This window comes from Aplysia californica, unplaced genomic scaffold (genome assembly GCF_000002075.1).
Source record: "Aplysia californica isolate F4 #8 unplaced genomic scaffold, AplCal3.0 scaffold00537, whole genome shotgun sequence".
NCBI lineage: Eukaryota > Metazoa > Mollusca > Gastropoda > Aplysiida > Aplysiidae > Aplysia > Aplysia californica.
Window position 1 is genome coordinate 38,014 of NW_004797807.1, and position 24,107 is coordinate 62,120.

Consider the following 24,107-nt stretch of genomic DNA (forward strand, 5'->3'; position numbering starts at 1 on the left):
CACAAAATTTTATCCAAGCCTCTTCCACAGCATAAAAAGAAACACAATACAGTATTAGTAAAACAAATTGTAGTAACATAAAGAAAACAACTTAATGAGAAACATAAAAATAGGTATAATGACACTCATATCTACTACACATTTCAAACTTTAAAACCGCGTTAAGAAGGGTATTAAAAAATAAATCTTACTGTTGCTTGGAGACGTCCAGGCTTCTTCGATGGCAATCAGATCGTCCAGGGGGGTGGGGGACTGTCTCATAGACACTGTCATCAGTCGGATGTTTGGGTACTTGTGAGCATCGGCTATTTCCTGCTGACTGTTGAACATCTGAAAATATGAATCTGTTTGTTTATTTGCTCTTATGTTAAACAGAAGCACACAGCCAGACATAATAAATTAATGGTCATGCTGTCCTGGGAAAAGAAGGATGACAGACAATTGTAAACTGATCTGAGAGTGAGAGCCAGAAGTGAATCAGTCCAAGAAAGCAGATGATAGAACATTACTAGAGAGCTAGAAAGGAGGTGAAAAGAGACCATTTTAGAGAAGAAAATGTTTCCGTCGCTAACAGGATTCGAACCCAGGACCTTTAAATGAGAGGCGAACACCTTAACCTCAAGGGCACGAGAGCCCCCTGCATCTGCATCAGAACCATCAAAACAACAAGAGACAAATAATCAGCACAAATCACTAATTACCTGAGGTACAGAGAACTGCATGTTGGACTGGCCGCTGCAAAGCCAGACGTCACCAAAGATAACGTTTGCCAGGTTCAAGGTTCCGCGCTCCGACATAACTCTTACGCTGACGGTGACGTTCGCATCAATTGGATCAAGAGTAATCATCCACACCCCAACACCTTTCTGTGCACTTTCCTTGACCATTGTCTCGTAGTAGTACGGTTTAGAAGGAGTGTTCATCTGCAGACAGAAAAAGTAATAATGATAATAATAATAATAAATAGCATTCGTATAACGCTTACCCCTGCTCGAAAGCAAGTTCTATGCACTTTTTTAGTAAGAGTTTTACGGCACTTGCAACCCAAAAAAGTCACATAAGTGCCGAAGATTAGAGGTGTTACAAGAGAGTAACTTGAACAAACACAAAGAAGGAGGAGAGAGAAGGACAATAGTTTTTGATAGGAAAGAAGGAGCAAACCACACCAGAGCACCTGTCAACTACTACATGTATGCAATTTATACTATATTATTCCCCAGTAGACCCTATAGCACCCAGAAACATTCTCAGTTTCCCGAGAAGTATACAGTGCAGGCGGCTGATTAAGCGCTTAAGCATTAACAAACTAACAAGATAAAAAGTATAGATCCCAATGTCTTACAAAAAAGAGTCCAAGAAAGCTTAGTTAATTCCCCTTCAGTACAAGTGCCCTATGACGGATTCAGATTCTCGGGGTGAGGTGGGGGGGGTGGGTGGGGGGGGGGGGGGGGTGAGGAGGAGAAGATGAAAGGAGAGAGGGGCGGACACAATGAGAGTGTCATTTCTGTACCTACATAATATACAGATTCTGTCCTTAAAGAGGGTGGTGAGGAAATATTGCTCTACAATTTTCATGACGACTTGTCTTTCGATCGTTACTATAACGCTGCCACGATGAATTTCCTTGCAAACAGACAGATAGAGACTTTCAGAGTGGATTCTTAGAAATGTAGCCAGCCTTGTTTTTCTTTCAACGATCAATGATTTCAAAAATATTTTCCATCGGCAAGTCAGTCAGAGCTTGAAACCATTTACAAATGACGGAATGAGAAACAAAATATGAATCCACAGTACCATAACGCACACTGAAACACAGGTGCCAACTGGTTACGAAAACAAAAATCTTGAACTTTTTGGACCCTAAGGGTATGCAGGCATGCGGTTTCAAAATATTTGGATAATAATAATAATAATATAATAATAATAACAATAATAATTGTATTTATGGTCTAATCTTTATTTTACTTTTTACTTTTTTTTGGTAAGTATTTTACGGTGCTCGCAACTGCATAAGGTCATATGAGTGCACGAAACACACCAAACATTTTAAATTTGCAGGAAATTTTGAATTTTTGCCCGGGAGGTGGCCGAAACCTTCTCTTATCGATTTTAGACCACCAACAGGGGATCTTTAACGCGTGCAACTTGCACACGGGACCTCTGAGATTTTTCGCCCATGTACGAGAAGGCTAGGTGTAGATCTTTCCTACCAGAAAATCAGGGGTGTGGCTGAAAGACAGCAGTAAGGAGCCAAGGAGTAACAGTACAGTAGAAAGGCTGCAGAAAGAGTCAGGAGCCCAGAGGAGGGGGGCAAAGGGGGTGAGGGGGGTAGAAAGAGGAGGTGAAAGCAGACGAAGGAACATTGCTAGAGAGCAGGAAAGGAGCTGAAAGGAGACAATTTTAGAAAAGAAAATGTTTCGATCGCTACCTGGATTCTAACCCGGGACCTTTGAATGAGAGGCTAACACCTGAACTCTTTGAAGACGCAAATTCTGGTTATTCGAACGTGTGAAGAAGCTACAGCCCGTGATCCCCCCAATATATTATTTTTTTTATGAGCCCTAAAAAGTAAAAAAATAAACCAAGATGCATACTATGAAATGTTCAATCTCGTGTTTCTGGTTTGTGTGTGTAGGTCCAAAATGAGTCACAACATTGGCTTTGATCTGTTTCTGGTTGGACAAATGTGTCCCATACGTCTCTAAAGAGTTAACCTACGAGAGCCCCCGAATTTATTGTCTGCCATTTGCAACATACAAGTAGTAGTGTTTGTGATCATTGCAAATTGCTTGCTATAGTTGCCTCAATTTTATTCCCATGACCATGCTACTGCGTGCTAACTTCTCTTACTCCTTGAATGTTAACGGTCATCCTCAGATCATGATGGGCCAATTTTTATTACTATTATTGTGTAATAGATCTAAGGGCAAAGTTCAGACAATTGTCACCTTTGCTGGAAACTCGCCCATTCCAACCTGAATCAATTAATTGAGTTCAGGGGTCCACTATAAGCAGGAAGATACACCTTACGAAATAATACGCTGATTTTTCTGTTATAATACACAAATGGTTCATCTTTCTGTGAATAGTATTATTACATTTGGATTATAAGATAAACTTTTCTTTTCTATTCAGTGCTGATAATGAGAAAAAGTAAAAAAAAAAGAGGAAAATATTTCACCCTTGTTGCAATCCCGAAATTTCAACATGGAACTGTAATACTAACTACAATAATATAACACATACCTTTAAGTAGTAATATTTCGGAAAAAAAAAAAAAAAAAAAAGCGGAAATCAGCGGATCCGCGGATAATTATCAGCACTGTCTATTCTATAAAAATTCAGTTACTTTGAAGGACTGGCTTTTTCACCATTTTCTCTTCAACCACTAAAAGAAAAACATCTGCAAATTGAATTTTCTTTAAAACATGAATATGCACCTGTGCTTTCAATTTTGGATAGGGTCACAACTCAAGGGTTAATCAACATATTTCTTGCTACAAAAAAAGTTTTTACAGAGACAGATTGTTGTTGAAACCATGCAAGGTAATGACATTGAAGTTACGTAATTTCAACCAGGAACTCGAAAATTCTTTTTTTTTTTTGTAAAGTGTTTTACGGCGCTCGCAACTGCATAGGTCATATGAGCGCGCGGGACACACCGAATATTTTCAGTTGGTAGGAAATTTTGAATTTTGCCCGGGTGGCGGCCGAAGCCTACTCTTATCGATTTTAGACCACCAAGGGTTCTTTAACGTGCGCAACTTGCACACGGGCCCTCCGAGATTTTTCGCCCTTGTCCGAGAAGGCTAGGTGTAGATCTTTCCTACCAGAAGATCAGGGGTGTGGCAGAAAGACAGCAGTAAGGAGGAGCCAAGGAGTAGCAGTAGAAAGGCTGCAGAAAGAGTCAGGAGCCCAGAGGAGGGGGCAAAGGGGGTGAGGGGTGGGGGCAGAAAATGGAAATGAAAGCAGACAACAGAATATTGGTAGATAGCAAGAAAGGAGGTGAAAGGAGACAATTTTAGAGAAGAAAATGTTTTGGTCGCTACCCGGATTCGAACCCGGGACCTTTGAATGAGAGGCCAACACCTTAACCTCTAGGCCACGAGAGCCCCCTCGAAAATTCTGAGGCAGGGGTAATAATAACAATAATAACAGTAATAATAACAATAGAATTGTGTCAGAATCAGGCGCTCGTCAATTTTTGGGCATATGGAGTCATTGGTACCCTCTTAAAGCCTGTCCATTTACCTTGCTTTCGATGGAAAAAAAAATTCCAACTACAAGTCGAGATATCTGCCATTAAAGGAGGTGGGGGGTCTCCTGGTCTCAGGGGTAAAATTAGCGAGAAAATGGCCGCCAAAGTTTAGTCATTTCATTAGCTTGACAATCTGTGGAAACTTATAATTTACAACTTTTAAGCCTTTAATCAACGTTTTTCCAGCAAAATCCACATAGAAATGTGTCTTTATATGGACATAAAAGAGGTTAAGTCAAAAATAAAAATTTGAAAAAAATTTCCAAACTAGCAGAAAAATGCCTGTATCTTCGATATCTGTATTTAGACGAGCGCCAGATTTCACCATGATGCCTCACAATTGCATTAATATAGTGCATATCCATGTTCTACAGCATGCTCTATAGATGCGCTTTATAACTACTTTTACCCCAGTAGACCCTAGAGCACTAACAAACATTCTGGGCTTCTCAGGAGGCATACAGAGCAAGCTGAGGATTGCATGCGCTCAAACACTAAAAATAAGACAAGATCTTTCACTGACTGTAGCTGGGTACCCACTCCCACCTGGGGTGAAGTGAGGGAAATTCGGGTAAAGTGCCTTTCCCCAAGGACACAGCATCAGGACCCTGATGTGATTTCAACCCGGCATGACCTTTCAGTAGTGAGTTTGATAGCCTAACCACTAAGCCACCCACACTGGAATTACTAAAATACCTCTTCAAAATGATAAAAGCAGACAATTTGATAAAAATAAGATGCTTTTTATTGTTCTTTAAAGTAACAACTTGAAAAAAACCCAAAACAACAAAGATAAAACAAAGGTCACAAAGTTGTAAGCCTACTAAAACAATAAAAAAGTTCTGTGACCCTATTTTTAAGAAGTACAATGCACGAGCGGCCCTTTACCGTACAAAAAATTGCATCACTGAAACACTCGAGACATCAAGGCATCACTGATAGCCTTAGCATTAGTAGGTCAACACTTGTTATCACTTGTTTATCGACTGGTTGGCAACAGCGATGGTGGTGGGCTTATCATGTTAAGGGTTAATAAGTGTGTTGAGAGCACTTGTGCCCATTGCATATAATACATTTCTGTCCAGTCTTATTTCTAAAAACAAAACAAAATAACAAACAAACATGCTGCTCGAATATACTTTCACCGAGTTCCGGGGCTTTTAGCAAATAAACCCGAGAGACAACGAGTTATTTCCCTTTTAAATATATTCGTGCAAACCCAGCATCACCGAGCCAGCTTCATCAATCATTTAGCTTAGATGTGTACAAGAACTAAAAAATAATCACTTTATGATATGTATGTGCATTCCTGATTATCTCATTGATGTTTTTAAAAAAAGTTTAAAAAAAACCAAAACCGAAACAAAAAGAGATAAAATTGAGGACAACTTGGCATAAAGAAATAGTGAAAAAATATGATAACTGCATTACTCATTAACTCAAACTCAAAACAGGAAAATTTTCTTTGCAAAAATGAAATAAAAAAGTTGAAAACACAATCAATTAAAAAAAAAGACAATTATGAAATATCCTACTGTTGCGCTTCAAGAAAAAAAAAGAAAAAAAAGAAAGAAAATTGTTTGGTCTGAGAAGATGATGATGGTGGTGATGATGATGATGATGATGGTGGTGGTGGTGATGATGATGATGACGATGGTGCTGAAATGTTGGGAACGATTTGCAGGTTAATGTTGGGGTTAGTTTATTTTTCTTGAAGCATATACCCATTTCTTTCATGCTGGCACATTTTTACGTAACTTACAAATATTGCCACCATATTAGGACATGGGACCCCCCCAAAAAAATTAAATAAAGTCCTTACTTGAGCGATCACTTTCTGTCCAATATCAGGCGAAAAACCGTAGATGTTGGCACGTGCTGGAGCCATCTGCAACACCATGTTGTTCTGGAAGTGTTTGGCAAAGGCGAACGCGACATCGTCTGTCTGGACTGTATCTTCTTGGTAGACAACTGACTCTGGGAAAAAGTAGTTTTTGTTTCAGTAGAGGTTTTACGGCGCTCACAACTGCATAAGGTCATATGAGCGCCAGAAGATTAGAGGTGTTACAAGAGAGTAACAAACATAAAAAAAAAGAAGGAGGGGAGATACGGACAAAGATGTTCGGACAGGAAAGAAGAAGCAAACCACACCAGAGCACCAGCCAACCACCCACAAAAATTGTTTTGAGAAAGGGGATATCATCTAGTATTAATAATACTAATGTGTGAGTGTGAAGCAAGGACCAGAAAAAAAGAACACAGATGGCACTAGTATCTTTCAGAAGAATGTGCGCGAGGACGGCATCTCGGCACACAATGTTGGATGTAGTACAGCGTGGGAGTGGGAGCTGTCATGAAGAGGTTAAAATCAACCTGATCCCATCCAGCCATTATTATGGGTACCAAGCAGATCAAGCCAAGGGTATTTTCTTTTTTATACAAATGACTGGCTTCTGATAATCAAAGGCAATACTGCTACTACCTATATAGGCTTATACAAAAGACGAGATCGAGAACGATTTTAGAGGTGGTAGGGAAGTAAAAACTGAAAAAACCCCCCAGAAAGTAGAAAGACAAGTGGCCAGGATAGGGGTCAAAGGAAAGCGAAGCCAAAACAGGACAGTATACCCGGAGTGTCTACGTACACGGTGACCGGGCACGTAGTCTACGTACACTGTAATCGGAAGGTCTACCCTCGTTCTTCACAGAAGTATCGTGTTGCGTGACTCGCCGTGTTGTGTGTGCATTGTGTGAACTCTGACATTCTCCGATGTGTGCAGTGTGAGGTCACTTTGTTTGACAATGGCCATTTCAGCTCCCTTTTTTCTCTATCCAAATTCAAAGTCATATATAGACAATTTGTGCAGATCTAGGCACGACTATTCCATCTGACCCCTACAGCAGGACTTTGTAAGTGGAATCCCGATTTTTCAATGCAAACTTAATTATTAATGCTTGGGTTCAGCGGGGCAAGGAAAGGCCCGAACTTGGATACAGCGGAAGAGATCGAGCGAGAGGCCCCCAAAACTAAGTACCCGGTTACCATGTACGTAAATACAGTCCGTGCCGGCTTTAAGCACACCGACATAAAGCACATTTCGGACTCAAGCACGCTAAACAGATTTTACCGAATTTTTGTTTTATATAAATTACACACCTTTAAGCACGGTAACTTCGGCTTCGGGCACGCTTCATTTACAAGACAGTCAATACTTCCATGATGATACATCGAAGTTCGAACACAGTCTACACCGCAGCAGTGGAGTGTGTTAAGAGAAACCCAAAGAACGCAAGTGATGGAGAGACATACACTCACGTGCGCGGAGAGGAAAGGCAGAGAGATGCACACAGCCGCGCTTGTGGATAGGACCTAGCCTAGGGCAAAGCTACACACAGACGAAAAAAAATACAAAGAGAGTCATGGAGATGAGAAAGGGAAGCTGGCTGCGATTTCACCTTTGACCCTCGCTATCCATTAATCCTGATTATGTATCACGCGCGAGGTGGGATGAAGGTGGTGGAATGAATGTGGCACAGCGGGCAGTGGTACGCACAGGCATTGTGTAGGCCTTGTGAGCTGTATCGTGACTGGCCGTCTAAATTAAGTTTTCATTTCCCATTCGACTAAAAAACAAAACAAGCAAACAAACAAAAACTACCACGGCGGCTAAAAATAACAGTGCACACTTTGGCGGGACCTCTATAGGCCTACTTACAAACAAAGGGAAATAGCATGGGAAATTTTCTATAAAATCTCAGAATTATGTCTACTTCCCACTCAAGCATGCTTCGGCATTAAGCACGCTTTTTTAAGCTTTCTCCCGATGACCATGCCTAAAGCAGGCATGAACTGTACTGAGATTAAGCGCCAAGTTACCGTTTACGTAGACACACGCTACTCGGTATATCCAGTCACTAAAACAGACTGTTAAGTTAGGATTTAGATCTAGTAAGTCAGTAAGTATTGGTATTTTTATGCGTATTTTTATAGACGCCTTCCCGTTTCGCGTCACATACACTACCGTAAGTCAGCTCCTTCACCACTTTAGTGCTGTCGGATATACGAATAAGGTCAGGTTTTTTAAAGTTTAAATTATGGCTTAGTTTTAGGCTTTTTTTGATGCATGCTTTTGTAGTAGTCTGTAGTCATTAGGGGGTTTCAGGGGTCTCCCCCTGACGAGCGAGTACGAAATAGCTGTGTAGTAGGGCGGGCAGGGGGGTCTCGGCGGGCAGGGGGGGTCTCCCCCCCCTGAAATAAAGTGCCGTTACATATTATAAAATAACCATATTTGCAACGTTTTTCAATGCCAAAATCGTGTTCCCTAAAAAGCTACAAAATAATACCCTGCCTTCTGAGACGGGAGGGTTTCTACAAATTTACCCACTTATTATATAATGTTAATTGTTAAGTTATAACAGAGGCTTATCTTTTGGTTGTGTCTACACTCTGTCTACTCACACTGTCACTAGGCTAGACCAGGAGAGATACATCATGATACTACTGACGGATCTAGATTCTAGATATATAGGCTTCCCCTTCACTAGCCTAGCCTTCAAACCATTGTCTCGACAAGGAAGTAGGAGCCCGCCTCCTTGGCCTTTGAGGAAAGGAAGCATCCCCCCTCTCATTTTCATCGTGTCATATCAACCAACATTTAATTCAAACAAACCTTTTGTAATCTCTGTTTCCTGAATGGACATCTGAAATACATTTCTGCTGTGTCCGGTATCGACCAGGCCCCACAGAAGAAGCAAACACAAACAAAGCTTTCTCATTTTAGGGGATGCAAAGGAGCGATTGGGCTGCCGTGACCAGATGAGAAGACCTAGCCTACGTAGCTGAAAATAAAACTCAGCAGGAACTTCTTCGGAAATTAAACAGACTAGAACGACCAAGTCCCAAGTCTATTGGCTACGGTTATGACCGTTGACTGCAGCACAAAACAGGCTCAAAGCTTGGGAATATCACATGATATGTGTCACGTGATATGGTTTTAACTCGATAGGCCTACTTTTTCAACTGCTAGAAACTTGTACCTGTAGCGTCTTGCCGGTCTAAATACTAAATTTGCGAGTTTGCGAGATCGCCGTCGCCAGTTGACAGTAGGCCTATAGCAGAATCTGACGCAAAACTGTAGATTACTCTGGGCCTAGAAACTAGAAACAAAACTCAATCATCACAGCACAGAAGCAGCAGCTGTTGCAGAGTTCATTGAGTTCAGACTGCAAGAGTAGGCTTTTTCCCAAATATACCGTTGTTAGTGAAACGTGATGCACAGTCTAGATTTCTAGTTCGATCGTTTTGGAATCTGGACTGGATCAACAAGGGGGTCCTGGCCTGGGATTGTTGTTGGCTTTACTTAAGACTTAGATCTAGCATCAATATAAACTTACTCATATCATTATCATTCGTAGATTTAGTTGACTTACTTATAGGCCTACATATGGTTTTGCAGCTGAACAGGTTTTTATCAGGCTGCTTTAATCAGATTCGCAAATTTCCCAACTTCCCAGGGTTAGCGTGCAGCTCTGTTTACCCCAGATCTACTGGAAAGATTGGTGTTATCAGTTTCAGCTCATCTTGTTCAAGAGTCCACAATTGGCGTTGCGGCCAACATACTGTGAACAGGACTCCAAACTACCCACTTTTGTCATCTCAAGTAGCTATTTGGAGCTCCAAGAAGATCAGAATGTTTTCTGCTAAGGTAGGCCTGCTTCTTGTTCTCTATACTATAAGATAGTATCATACATCATGTTTACATGTTATTAATACTATCTTTATATACTTGTGGACTGTTGTGCGAGGGATGAATTTATTACCGTTCTTTTACTAGTGAATCGTCTTTTTATGTTTAGGTCAATGAAAACCAAACAATTAACACAGCTTGCAGGCTATGTTCATGGCGCCCTGAATGTAGTTTGCACCTTCGCCTTCCGTTAACTCCGTTGCATTCGGACCACCGCTGCATTAAAATTTTTCATGCAAGTATTCCTGTACTGTTTCCTCATTCACTTAGAGCGACCGTAGCGTTTCAGTCGTGCCTCTGTACCAATGGCGGATGATTCAGAGCACCCTGAACATAGCCTGCAAATTACATCCGTAAACACAGTCACTACGAACTTGTACAATTAAACTTTTAAAGGGCTCTCAAACTCAAATCATCCAAAAGATGCAAGTGCTTTAGAGAACCTTTCGAGTGTAGTTTTGATATGCTTTAAAAGTTGAGAGGGTTAAAATGTGTAATCTTTTCTTTCGACCTTCCGTCGCTTATTCAGCTGAGCTGAGCTCTATAATAAGACCCTCCCAACATGTGTCACAATAATGGGGACCCTACGCTTACAGTGTTTCAAAACTACAAATAATATGTTTGAGCATGAGGGATGCTCATTGTCTCTGTACTTTTGCTGAAAATTTAAAAGATATTCATATGTTTCATTTGCAATCCTTGACTAGAAGGGCTTCTATTGCTGAACTCAAATTTAAAACAGGTTTAAGGATTGATCAATTTGCCATTGCATGCAAGGGCTGTCTGTGACTTATCTTCTCCACTTAAAAATTTAATGGAGATTTAAATCAACCCAAGTTTAGATTGTATTCGAATTCTGTTCAGAAAAAGTATAAATTGACAGTTTGAAACTTAGATCATGTTTTCAAACTGACCTCGATAGAATACTTGTTTACTGTCAATTAGTGAGGAGTGAGGGGAACATATTATTTCTCTTCTATGGCTGTAATTTATTGTGCTTCTTCTTATTCTTGTAGATTTAATAAAAGAGCATGTGAGTGTGAGTGAAAAGTAGTGAGAAGCCGTTCCTTTGTTATAATGGCCTGTATTTATATGACCACACTTCCATGAAAATTATCTTGTAAGTGGCTTGATGATTGCGGTGACAGTTTAATTTTGTCAAAAAGAATTTTTCTGAAAGGTAAGAAAATGTTTAAGAGGTTTTGTGGCTCAGTTCATAGGTCCTACTTCTTTTCTTTCCATCTTTTCTTGCTGTCTGTCTTTCTTTTTCCCCTGCAATTAATAGGTGTTGTCATGCCTCTATGTCCTTCTCTTTACTCATACAAACTGTAATTCCTTTTGAAAGAGGTCAGTGGGTGGTTGGTGAGTGCTCTGGTGTATTTTTTAAATCTTCTTTCATATCAAACGTCTATCATCCTGATCTCTCCTCCTTGTTTTTTTGTGTTAATTACTCTCTTGTAACATATATAATATATCTTCACCACTTATTTGACCTTATTCTGTAGCAAGTTCTGTAAAACTCTCACTAAAACTAAACTAAAAAGGGTCATGTTTACCAGATGCTTCTGAGATTTTTTTCCTATCATTCAGCAATGATCTCCTTCATATTCCTCAGACCCCTTGTAATGTCGGAGACCCAGTCGCAGAAATTGAGACTCCGACCCTCGTGCTGTGTCTGGACAAACTGGAAACAAATCTGGGGACGCTCAAGGAGGCTATGGCACGCTACCCTGGTGTGGCTTTCCGACCACACGTCAAGGCTCACAAGTGTCCTGTGCTGGGACAACTTCAGGTAACTCAGGGACTTAACCAATGATCATGCATAACAAGATGGTTCACTCCTCTCTTTGAGCCAATTAAAAAGGTGTCCTCAAAATTCGGTGGCGCCTTCTTCGCCAATGCGCGAACTTTGCAAACAGATTTACTCCACTTGTGTGAAAATAATCAAAGTGAAACTAACAAGTTAGAATTCAAATTTCGGAAGAAAATTTTTTTCAAAATGGTTACGCTGACATAAAACCTCTTCTGGTGACGACTGTTTTCTTCGTTTAATTTGACTTCAGAATGAGAGGCGAGAGGTCATTAAAATAAAGAACCCCCCTAAAACTCTGCCCTGAACGAACCGGAAGAGCTGATGAACAGCAGTCGATCTGCGCATGCAAGGGGGTGCTATTCCTATTCTTCCTCTAGAGAAACGAAAGAGAGCTTCAAAACAAAGACTGCAGTGCTCTCTGAATCAATTCCGCGGACACTTTTTTGGCTGAGTGGATCACCTTGTTATGTACTATCTTTCACTTAACACTCTGCGGTCACTTGGCTCAATAATGCACCAGTGAAAATGATCTGTTCCGGTCACTTGGCGCAGTTCTGCGCCTGGCCTGAGAAGTCTGTTGCAGTCGCTCTCCTGGCTGGGTGACCAAATGGGGTATTTTGTACTGCTGGCTGTGTGACTGCAAAGTGTAAAAACCTTTACCACAATAGAGCTGTCAACATGTTTGTAAAAATGTCTTTATCTCTCTTATTTCTTTTTTGTTTTTGCCACTGGACTCTCTTGTAACACCGGTAATCTTCGGCACTTTTATGGCATTTTTGTGTTACAAGTGTTGTAATAATATTCGTAATAATATGCTTACAGTGGGTGGTTGGCAGGTGCTCTGGTGTGGTTTGCTTCTCAAACATCTATCGTCCTTATCTCCCCTCCTTCTCTTTTATGTTTGTTACTCTCTTGTAACACATCTAATCTTCTGGTGCTCATTTGACCTTATGCAGTTGCGAGCACCGTAAAACCTCTACTAAAAAAAATACTGTAATCTTTAACACTTATATGACCTTATTGTCTTGCAAGTGCCATAAAACTCTTACTAAAACTATAACGCTTACAAAAACTAAGAAACTATATTGTCTTGCAAGTGCCGTAAAACTCTTACTAAAACTAAAACGCTTACAAAAACCAAGAAACTAAAACTCAAGGGAATGACTATTTTCCTCAGATGAAGTCTGGGGCCTGTGGTGTGTGTTGCCAGACACTTACCGAAGCTGAAGCCATGGTGGAGGGGGGACTGCAGGATGTCTTCATTTCCAATGAGGTAACATTTGCAAAAATAATACTGTTGTTGTTATCCTCCTTCCCCTTTCTAATTCTTTCTCTTTTCTTCTTTTGCTCTGTTATTTGCTGTAGCTCGTCCTCTTCTTTTTCTCCTTTTTTTCCTCATCTTCTTTTGCTTCAGCTCCTCCTTTTCCTCATCCTCCTCCTTCTTCTTTTTCTCTTTTTCTTTTTCAACTTTTTTTGCTGCTCCCGCTTCTGCTCCTCCTCCTTTTTTTTTCTTCTTCTTTTGTGTCCTTACTTATTTGCTGCCTCTGCTGCTGCTGCTGCTGCTGCTCCTCCTCTTCCTCCTCCTCAAGACTTCCAGAAGAGTAAATGCAAGTTGCCCTTTTTTAGTAGTGGTTCAAGATTAAGATTGTAAAAAGTACTTTTTTCTTTCTTTATTTTTTTTCAGGTGATTGGCAGAAAAAAACTGTTGCGTCTTGCTGCGCTGGCCAGAACAGCCAAAGTCTCTGTGTGTGTGGACAGTGAGGGTAACATAGAGGACTTGAGCAAAGCTGCTGGTGACCTTGGTGTGACCCTTGACCTTGTGATAGAGGTCAATGTGGGACAAGACAGGTGAGTTCCAGCACTACCTCCATTGCTGTTGTTGTTGTTGTTGTTGTTGTTGTTGTTGTTCTAGTATGGTCTTCTGTTAACAGTATCGCACCGAATGGCAGCTGAGTAAAGACCGAGAGAGCCCTACCTTCCAGCCTAATTCAGCCCCAAACATCCCCTGCCCCCACTGCAACAGACATTTGCGTGCGAAGATCGGCCTGATCAGCCATTTCCGCACACACCCCACCCCTCCAGTGATGTGAAGTCAAGGTCATCTTCGCCAGCGAAGGACGAACATCATAGCACCGAATGGCAAACATCAAGGGAAATGATTCTGCCATGACCAGATGAAGGACAATATTATAATAAGTTATCTTCCTTTGTTCAAAATTTGTGGATCTTTTTTGCTTCCTGCGTCATGATGAGACATTGCTAGCTCATGGAGTTGTGTGTTGGAGAAGGGAAGTTTATCACTGCGCAGCTATAGAATGGTTGCCGTGAGCCTTGTGTCGTGTGTGCCTCTGGCGTCCAGTTTGCTGGAGGTTACGGGATACGAAAATATACTAGTTTAGTAAGACTGAAAATTTGAACAATTGACAGGTGGTGGTTTAAAGGGGCAAACAGAATATTTACATAGGCTTTCATTTTCGTGCATTGGCAAATCCTAGCGGTAAGTGGCGCTGGTGGTATAATGGGGGGAGTGTTACATGTATAACAGGGTTTGACTGTACAACATTCTTATTAAGTCTTATGCTTTCAGATATATTTTCTGTGTATTTTGTGGATGCACCTTTTGTTCAACATACTCCTTGACATTTAGTTTTTGCTGTCTGTCTCGAAAATGCTAAAATGTTTTGTATCTGGTCGTTTTGTATGTGGGTGATTGGAGAGTGCCACTGGTAGGTTCTACTTCTTTTCTTTCCGTCTTTTATTTCTGTGTTTGTCTTACCTTTTCCCCAGTATTAAAAAGATTGCCCTTGTGTCGATGTTCAATGGTTTCCTAAAAAACATGAATGTTTTTATGCTAATCTGAAAGGAATTTTAAAAGTATACTGGATTCCACTTAAACTGAATAAACCGGTTTTTTTTTGGTTTAGAGAGATTGCTCAAATAGCGAAGGAAAAAAATGACCAATCAAGGATTCTATTTTCTTTCGGTTTATAACTGTTTTTAGATGAACTAGGTTTTGTTTAAGTGAACTCCGTCCTACCTTCAAAATGTGGACTTTTCAGTTTGTCTTTTCGCCCCTTTGTGTGTTGCCAGGTGTGGAGTTGAACCAGGGCAGGATGTGGCGAGACTGGCCAAAAAGATTCAGTCCCTTCCCCAGGTGAACTTCAAAGGCATCCAATGCTACAACGGGTGAGAGGCAGGCTTCTTTGGTTTTGCGTTTTGGTTCTAGTTTAATGTCTTTCTAGTACAAGACTCTTGGTTAAATGTCTTTGTAGTACAAGACTCTTAGTTTAATGTCTTTCTAGTACAAGACTCTTGGTTAAATGTCTTACTTTAATATCTTAATAGTACAAGTCTTAGATTAATGTCTTACTAGTACAATTAGAGTCTTAGTTTAATGTCTTACCTGTACAAGACTCTTAGTTTAATGTATTACTTGTACAAGACTCTTAGTTTAATGTCTAACTAGTACAAAAGTCTTAGTTTTTTGTCTTACTAGTACAAGAGTCTTAGTTTAATGTCTTAGTTTGATGTCTTACTAATGCAAGACTTAGTTTAATGTACAAGAGTCTTAGTTTAATGTCTTACTAGTACAATAAGAGTCTTTGTTTAATGTCTTACTAGTACAATAAGAGTCTTTGTTTAATGTCTTACTAGTACAATCCGTGCCGGCTATAAGCACGCCGGCTTAAAGCACGTTTTGGACTCAAGCACGCTAAATGGCTCTTACCGAATTTTTGCTATATAAATTACACGCCTTTAAGCACGGTAACTTCGGCTGCAAGCACGCTTCATTTACAAGACAGTCAATATTTTCATGATGACCCGTCGAAGTTCGAACACAGTCTACACCGCAGCAGTGGAGTGTGTCAAGAGAAACACAGAGAACGCAAGTGATGGACACACACGCTCACACTGGCGGAGAGGAGGGCAGATGCACACAGCCGCGCGCGCGGACATAGGATCTAGCTTAGGCCTAGGGCAAAGCTACACACGACAACAACAAAAATATAAAGAGAGTCGGGGAGACGAGAAAGGGAGGTTGGCTGCGATTTCACCTTTGACCCTCGCTATCCATTAATCCTGATTGTGTATCACGTACGAGGTGGGATGAAGGCGGTGGTATGAGTGGCACAGCGGGCAGTGGTACGCACAGGCAGTGTGTAGGCCTAGTGTGCTGTATCGTGACTGGCCGTCTAAATTAAGTTTTCATTTCCCATTCGACCACAAAACAAAAACAAACAAGCGAACAAAAACTACCAAGGTGGGTGTCTAAATAACAGTGCACATTTTTGCGGGACCGCTATAGGCCTACTTACAAACAAAGGGAAAAAGCACGAGAAATTTTCTACATGAAAATCTCTGGATTATGTCTACTTCGCACTCAAGCACGCTTCGGCTTTAAGCACGCTTAAGCTTTCTCCTGACGACCGTGCTTAAAGCCGGCATGGACTGTACAAGACTCCTGGTTAATTGTCTTTCTAGTACAAGAGTCTTAGTTTGATGTTTTACTAGTACAAGATTCGTCTTTTTCTTGCCCTTCTTTTTGATCTTTTATGCCATTTGATTGGGTTTTTTGGGGGGAGGGGGGAGGGAAAAGGATGGGGGGGAAGGAGAATGGTAAATTAACTGTCTGATTACTTCAAATTTAGTTTCTTTTATGCTTCTTCATTGCTTTTGTTGTTGTTGTTGTTGCTGCTCAGATGGAACCAGCACATCCGCAAGGCCAGTGAGAGGAAAGCTGCTGTGGAGCTTGTGGCAGAGAAAGGGAAGAAAGCGCTGCAGGTAGATCTGATTTATGATGTTGTGTTTATCATAATATATGGGTGAAACAATGAAATTTTCATGGCTAAGTGAAGTCATGTTTTGTTGTAGCTGTGTTCTATGTACACATATATACATGCACATGCACATGCACACGCACACGCACACACGTTTACTATCTGACACTCATTCACACATGTACACACACACACACACACACAGACTCACAAAAACACACATGCACACTCATTCACACACATACTCATACATGCTCACACGCACACACACACATTCACACACACACATACTCTCATGCACGCACGCACGCACGCACGCACCCACGCACACACACACATACACACACACATGCACACACACACGCACACACACACACACAAACGCACACACACACACACACACGTAAACGCAAATGCACACTCATACACACACATAGACACATGGAAACAAGAGTCATATTTTACATGTTTGCCCCTCTGTGGAAATATTTTAGAGTAGTCCTATATTTTCAGCATGTAAAATATGTTTTTTTTACTGTCTTTTCCCCCCAGGCACTGAAAGAGGGAGGTTTTGATTGTCCATACGTTACCGGGGGTGGAACCGGAACCTTCCACTTCGAAGCCGGCAGTGGAGTGTTCACCGAAGTGCAGCCTGTATCTTTTTTTTGGTTTTGTTTTTTGTTGCTATAATTGTTCCCTGCTCTATTCACACTATTGGTAGAACCTCTTTGTGGTGGGACCTCAAAGTGTAATAAAACTTTTCTCTACCAGGATTGATCTCATAAGCTAATGATAATGAAGAAGTGCACAAGTTATTTTTGCTCTTATTTGTTCTGTTTCACTTTTGAAGAATGGGGAGAACCCAGCTGTTGCGGGATGGATAACAACAACAGCAACAACAACACTTTTAAAGGAATATTCTTCTGTCTAGATGATGCGTCTGTCATTGTCAGACATTGATTGATGAACTAAATATTTTAATGTTATTGTTGTGGTTTTTATTATTATTTTTATTATTTTGAGACCCAAAAGGGAAGTAGAGTGGCTGGAGAGGTTTGTCAATAGAAGAAAAATCTGAAAGCGCTGAATTCCAGTTGTGAAAACTGGAGTAGGTACAAAATGAAAGGGACTCTTTTGGAACATGGGCATGGACCATTATAATTTTGGCCTCAAAGGAAACATTTTTCAACAGTTTTCACAGCTGCAACTAAAACTCCGGGAAGTCGGAGATTTGGGTAGGTAAAAAAGATAGTACTGGTACCAAGCTTTTGAGACAGGAGAGATTGTTTGTCATCCTTGTTCACATACTATAAATTCTGCTTTTAATTTCCATATGAGGTCTGCAGTCAACAGCCTGTTCCACGAAAGCTCCCAAAGAAATAAAAAAGGAAAAGGGAATTTTAAGAACAATGACAATAGCTTGGCATCAATGTCCTCCGTATTCCTCTATTGGAACTGTTAAGCTTTTTAGACAGGAAAGATTGTTTGTCGCCCTTGACTATGTGTCCAGGGCTCGTACCTTATGATGGACGTGGATTACAACAAGAACCTGGACGAGAGTGAGAAGTTCGTCTCCGAGTTCCAGCAGTCCTTGTACATCATCAGCACTGTGCAGAGCGTAGCGGTCAGTTCTTATTTCTTTCTCCTTCCACCCCCCCCCCCCCAACTCCTCCCGTTTGCTCTCTTAATTCGGGTCTCCTACTCGGCTACATGTTCATTAATCTACAAAGTTGATTGAGAAGGTTTATGTCTCGGCCTATTTGTGTGTGTGTGTGTGGTGTATGCTTTTGTGTGTGTGTGTGGTGCGTGCGTGTTGGAAGTATTGGTATCGAGATCAGCCAGGGGTAAGACAGTGTTCTTTAATGCAGATTGTTGCTTGAGTCAGTATTCAGATTGTTTTCTGTTAAGTACACTGTTGCTTGCGATGTCGCATAGCAATTGTTTATATAATTATTTGTCTAAGTAAGATAATAACTTGAAAACCCAAGAATTGTTTAGAATTAAGAATTGTTGAGAATTTTTTTGAAGATTTCAGAAGTGTCATAGTGTCAATAATGATGTGGGGACCTGTATGAGAGGTTTTCCTACGTCTCTACAAAATATAGAATTTCGGTCTATCCATGTGTCACTTTCCCACTACAAGACTGGCGTCTGTCATGTAGCTGTTAGGCCATCACTCACAGGAGACCTGAGTTTGATTCCCATTTGGGGGAATTTTTATTGAGTATCTCAATCTGTCTCCTAGGACGTTGTGTTCTTGTCAGCCCTGGTTGGCTGTGACAGACACGGCCAAATGTTCTGAATTTTGTCAATTGGGCTTTAAAAACACTTTCATTAGAAAAAAACCTCAATCCCCCCCCAAAACCCCCCCCCCCCAACAAAAAAACACAAAAAAACACAGCAAAAACCAAAGGCTAAAACCATTTCTTCATCAGTTTCTAAATCTGTCTTGCTTCTAATGACTGTTGTTGTGGCGATATGCTTCTGTTTACTCCAACTCAAATTTTAAAAGAGTATAAATCACCTCCCTCACCATCCCTCCCTCAACTCATGTTGTTTCAGCCTGGTGACCGTGCTGTCCTTGACACAGGCCTCAAGGGTGTCAGTCTGGACTCTGGAGTGCCCACCGTGAGTCAGCTGATGTCGGTCTTTTCCCCTCTTCGTCAATGTTCTCTTCTTTGAGAATTCTTTTACAACTTTCTTGTCTTTTTTGTTGTTCTTCTTCACCATCTTCTTTTTCTTCACCATCTTCTTCGTCTTCATTGCTTGTCTTCTTCTTCTTCACCATCTTCTTCTTCTTCACCATCTTCTTCTTCTTCACCATCTTCTTCTTCTTCACCTATCTTTTTCTTCTTCTACTTTTTCTTCTTTTACTTTTCTTCTTCTACTTCTTCTTTTTCTTCTTCTCCTCCTCAATGTCCTTGGTATATATAATGATCACGACCATGTCTCTGTCCTTTGTTGCTTCCGTGTGGTTGACCTTGAGTGGGCCAGAACAATACCTAGCGTACTAGTATGGCTGTCATGATGAAACTATATGTGTCTGACTGCTACTACTGTCAGATTATACATATGTGTTTTATATATAATACATCACTGGCAGTGACATGGTTTCAGTACTATTAAGGTCTGTATTTAACTGCTTAAAAGTTAATCGTTAGTACAGTACAGATGCTCGGAGGGCACCTCTAGAAGTAAAAGGATATAACTTTTACTGTCTGTGTGTTATTTCTATTTTCTTGCTTTTTCTCTGGGCATGACTACTGATGTTTAGTTGATTTACATATGTATTCATAATTCTGTCAAACAACTTTTACCAAATCATATTTTAGACTACTGTACCATTGTTTTGTTGATTTACATATTCATAATTTTGTTAAAAAAATACTTTTACAGAATCAGATTTTTATTTTTAGACTACTGTTGTTTTGTTTATGTACATATATTCTTAGTTCTGTCAAACAGACTGCTTTTACCAAACAGACTGTAACTTTTTCTCTTTCTTTTCCCCAGATTTCTGGTGCAGGAGACCTGATCTTTCACAATGGCGGAGATGAGCATGGCATCGTTCGACCGAGCGGGGATCTGAAGGTACGTGGAAGGGACAACATTAGGCCTACTTAATGTGTTTTATCAGGAGCTGAGGATTTTCCTGTGTCAGTGAGAACACAGTTTCATTACATCCTGGATGGATAAAGCTGAGGCAGGTTTTGGGGTGATTGGTAGAAGGAGGTTATAAATATAAGGCATTTGAGGTGATTGATAGAAGGAGGTTATAAATATAAGGCATTTAAGGTGATTGATAGAAGGAGGTTATAAAAAGAACACCCTTGTGGTGATATTGATTCTTATTATTGAAATTCTGAATACCATGAATTCGGTTTAGTACTTGGCTGAGTGACTTCCATTACATTGTTAGAAATATAAGGTGACCCTTTGAAAAACAAGAAATTTTTATTCAAAGTGCAGAGTGCTTTAAGAGAAACTTGAAAGTCCATTGGTCGCACTCTTGTTGGGGAAAAAAAAAGGTTCTCGTAATCATGAAACAAAAAAGCAAAAATTTCTTGCTCATTGCCGGGTTGTCTTTGCTTCCTCAGGTGGGCGACCAGGTGTGGCTGGTACCTGGCCACTGCGACCCGACCGTCAACATGTACCAGTGGATCGTCGGCCTGCGAGACGGCCATGTTGAATGTGTCTGGCCCGTCAGCGGCAGGGGACCAGGTGTCTAGACGTCTGCTTTTTGTTTTGTTAGAAAACATTCCTTCACTTGGAGTTTGCTGAAAATTTGTTGCAATTGGGGACCGTTCTCAAATGAAGTCAGCTCGGCTCAGAAGGGGGGGTGGGGTGGGGGTCCTTACAAAGTTGACATCAAGCATGATGTTCTAGAAGGTTGGGGGAAAAAAGGAAAAGAAAAGAAAAGAAAGGAAGAAAAAATATTACAGACCACATTTTCTTGGCCTAAAAAATTAACACAGTTAGATTGGACCATATTATTTTTTTGGCCTTAAAACTAAAGTTAACCATTATCTCCCCATAGCACAGACATGTACATGTACATTTTGGTTTATGTCAACTGGGAAAGATAATAGAAGATGACAAGGGCGCTCATTTTTTGGCCAAATTTTAGCTGACGTCATTTGCGAAGGGTTCCTTACAATGTTTCTTTCTCGATCCTGCTGATGTGTATTTGTGTCTGCCTGTGTAGGCGCCTACTTAGGTGACCTTACCCTTGTTGAAGATTTGATATTAGAAGTTGTTGAGGAATGTTTGTGGGCTTGTGCTCCTTGGCGAGGTGTCCAAAAGTGTCATGTATCGTGTGAAAGCACAAGTTTATGGTGTAGCTGGCGAGAAATTTGTGTCTGGAAATTGGAGGAAGTGGGCGGGGGTGTGTGATAGGAGTTACGTAAATAATCTCTTCTTGTTGTTGTTATCGACCAAGGTAAATGATCTTTTAGATCCTATCAGATGTAATAATAGTTGAGTGAGAGAGGTACATTGCTGTGGATAGGTGGTAGTGAACTAACCATGGCCTTAACCCTTAAAGCCTGGAATTCTTTTTTTTCATACCTCCCTAGAATCCTGAATTAAAATTGAGATACTAGAAAAAATTAGGCTGGTTCTTTGTTTTATCTACTGTGTATTTAATTGTTGTTAGATTAAAATGAAGTTTGAAAATGTTATTTATATATGAATGCACAGTCTGAACAAAAGAGGAAAAGGTTAAAACACTGTTTTTTAGGACCAACTTTATGAGTTAAGTCTTGTGTGTGATCCCCGACTCCTCTTCAGTCAAAGTATCATTAGACCCAGCCGTAGATCTAGCCTCTGGTAGCTTTAGTGGTGATCCCCTGCCAATTCCGCTATCTTCATAATCATCATTGATGTTATGCGGAACATTGCAATCGTCTTCAACGGTCATATTTATCGATATATCCGAATGGGAGATCATTATTGGGGTCTGGTTCAGGATTAAAAATGTCAAAAATTTTGTGGCCTGAAGTGCCTGGCAGCGAAAAGTTACTAATTTTTCTTTAAAACTCAAAATTTCCAAACTTTCGGTGTAGAACTGCTCTCTTGACATTATCAGTACTTTCTGCTCGCGACAGAGTCATCTGGAGTTACATCCCCTTTTCTAGCACTGGGAATTAAACGATAAAGTCAACCAGCGGTTACCAGCGATATAGGAAAACATGGTGTCAGCGATTACCAGCAGTATAGGGTTTTAAGGGTTAAAGGAACAATTGATGTGTGGCACATCCAATAAATATCAATGTCTGTGTATTGTTATTGTGTATCGCTTGTCAGTATGTTGTTCATGGCATAAATCCGAAAGCAGTTGCGCTGAAGAAGAAAAAAACCTGATAGAGTGTGTTGTAGCTGTTGATGAAAGTAAAGGAATAGTATGAAAAGTATGATGATACTGTTTACTCTACAGTACTACTACTAATAAATAGTAAAGAGCATTTATGCTGGGCATTACCATAATTTTCTAAAAAATGCTCAATGGGCATTACATAACTACATGTATAATATACTATAATTATTATTATTACACCTAAGCTTTCAGTGGATTGTGGAAATACACTTTGTGTGCCATATAGGTTTATGTATGCTTTTTATTTGGTTGAACGTTTCAGGATTTTTCTGTGATTTACAGGATTTATTTTTTAAAGGGTTTAATATTCTCTTATTTCCTTTATTGTGATTCCTGCACAAAAATTATATTTTCCCTATATGAATAACAATATATAGAAATCATAATATTGGGTACTACTTATTAATGCCATTTATTCATGCTTAAAAAGTTTCTTGATATAAAATAAAACGAGATTTTTTGTTGTTGTTGAAAATGCTTCATTTTCAGAAATTTTACGAGTTGAGATTCTGTCTGGAAAAACTACATCAGTAAATGAAATTTTACTTTGATGACAAATTAAATATTGAATTCTGTGTTTAAAAAATCTTTGTTTTGTGAATAAATGCTTATGAGAGGTAAGTGATCAAGACTGATGGTGTGTGTCCTGTTCTTTTTTATGTATCCAACCACATCCACTGTAATACAGAGAAGGTTAGAAATACAAATAAAGCTGCATTTTTTTTTACAGTACTTTAGATGTGACTGAGAAATCATCAACGATGCATTCACAAATTAATTTTTTTTTTTTTTTCTTTCAGTAAATGTTCACAGTAACTCAATTTGAATTGTTTTGTAGTAGAGCTGGCTGTTGATTTAGACTCTGCCTGTCTGGGTGAACCAAGATTTGTAGGATTCATTCTAGCTGAAAGGCAGAGTTACTTGATAGATATCTACCCCATGTGAGCATCAAAGTTAGACAGTTGTATATGAGGTGCAGAACTAAGCCATTGCACCACAGACTCTGTGGAGTTGCAGCTTGTTACCATGTAAAATACAATTACAGTGGGTGTCGCATTCAACGAGGTTGCCGGGACTGGCTTGTTGTCCTCGTTGGATCTGACCTCTCGTTGAACGTGACTAAGACTAAAGAAAAGAAAGGAAACAAGTTATTATTTCATACAATGTACCTATACCAATACCAGTATTTATAACAGATGTTCCCCTGATGACGAAAATCGCAAACAACATCAGTGTGCGCGTGTTTGAGCTGTGTTCTGACCGTCATTTATGTATTTGTCAATATTTTTTTTCTGGAACACTTCTCGTGAGTTCATCCAGTTCACACAGCCCGCTTCGCGTTCCCACTCACCCCCTCCCATCCCTACTGAACGCTAACCCTCGCCCATTCTCTTGGCTGTATAGGGCCCATATTAGGAGGCACACTAGATCTAGCAATACAATGTGTTAGGAATCGAGGATGGGCCTTGTGCTTCGCGTGAGATGGAGAGAAAGGAGTAAAATGCTTCGTTTTTTTGGGCCGCTAATTGCTTTTATTTGGTTATCGCGACCTCGTTGAAAGCGACTTTGGTCTGTTTGTAACCTCATTGGAGCTGACGTACATTTACAAAGAGATAGAGAGGAAAAAATGGGGGAT

At 40.2% G+C, this 24,107-nt stretch overlaps 2 protein-coding genes across 2 annotated transcripts in view; one reads left to right on the top strand and one right to left on the bottom strand.

The window, feature by feature from the left end:
- The window catches only part of LOC101860356 (sialate O-acetylesterase), a gene marked incomplete in the record, with an annotated part of 17,080 nt that extends 7,870 nt beyond the window's left edge, over positions 1-9,210 (bottom strand). Inside the window, 4 exon segments of the mRNA XM_013087048.2 lie at positions 192-330; positions 702-923; positions 6,081-6,235; positions 8,929-9,210. Of these exon segments, the coding sequence (XP_012942502.1) occupies positions 192-330; positions 702-923; positions 6,081-6,235; positions 8,929-9,034 (622 nt within the window).
- Positions 9,211-9,325: 115 nt separating this feature from the next.
- On the top strand, positions 9,326-23,106 carry LOC101858056 (D-threonine aldolase). The gene is made up of 11 exons (XM_005106480.3): positions 9,326-9,963; positions 11,621-11,797; positions 12,996-13,091; positions 13,503-13,666; positions 14,909-15,004; positions 16,519-16,600; positions 17,149-17,250; positions 18,107-18,220; positions 19,159-19,224; positions 20,110-20,187; positions 20,694-23,106. The coding sequence occupies exons 1-11, from the start codon at positions 9,703-9,705 to the stop codon at positions 20,823-20,825; spliced, it is 1,368 nt and encodes a 455-aa protein (XP_005106537.1). The 5' UTR covers positions 9,326-9,702; the 3' UTR covers positions 20,826-23,106.
- Positions 23,107-24,107: the final 1,001 nt, after the last annotated feature.

Excerpts from the sequence above, each read along its gene's own strand:
- LOC101858056 (XM_005106480.3), top strand. The coding sequence starts at position 9,703 with ATGGTTTTGCAGCTGAACAGGTTTTTATCAGGCTGCTTTAATCAGATT. Across the intron at positions 11,798-12,995 it reads CTGTGCTGGGACAACTTCAG|ATGAAGTCTGGGGCCTGTGG; the intron begins GTAACTCAGGGA and ends TATTTTCCTCAG. Across the intron at positions 20,188-20,693 it reads GACCGAGCGGGGATCTGAAG|GTGGGCGACCAGGTGTGGCT; the intron begins GTACGTGGAAGG and ends TTGCTTCCTCAG.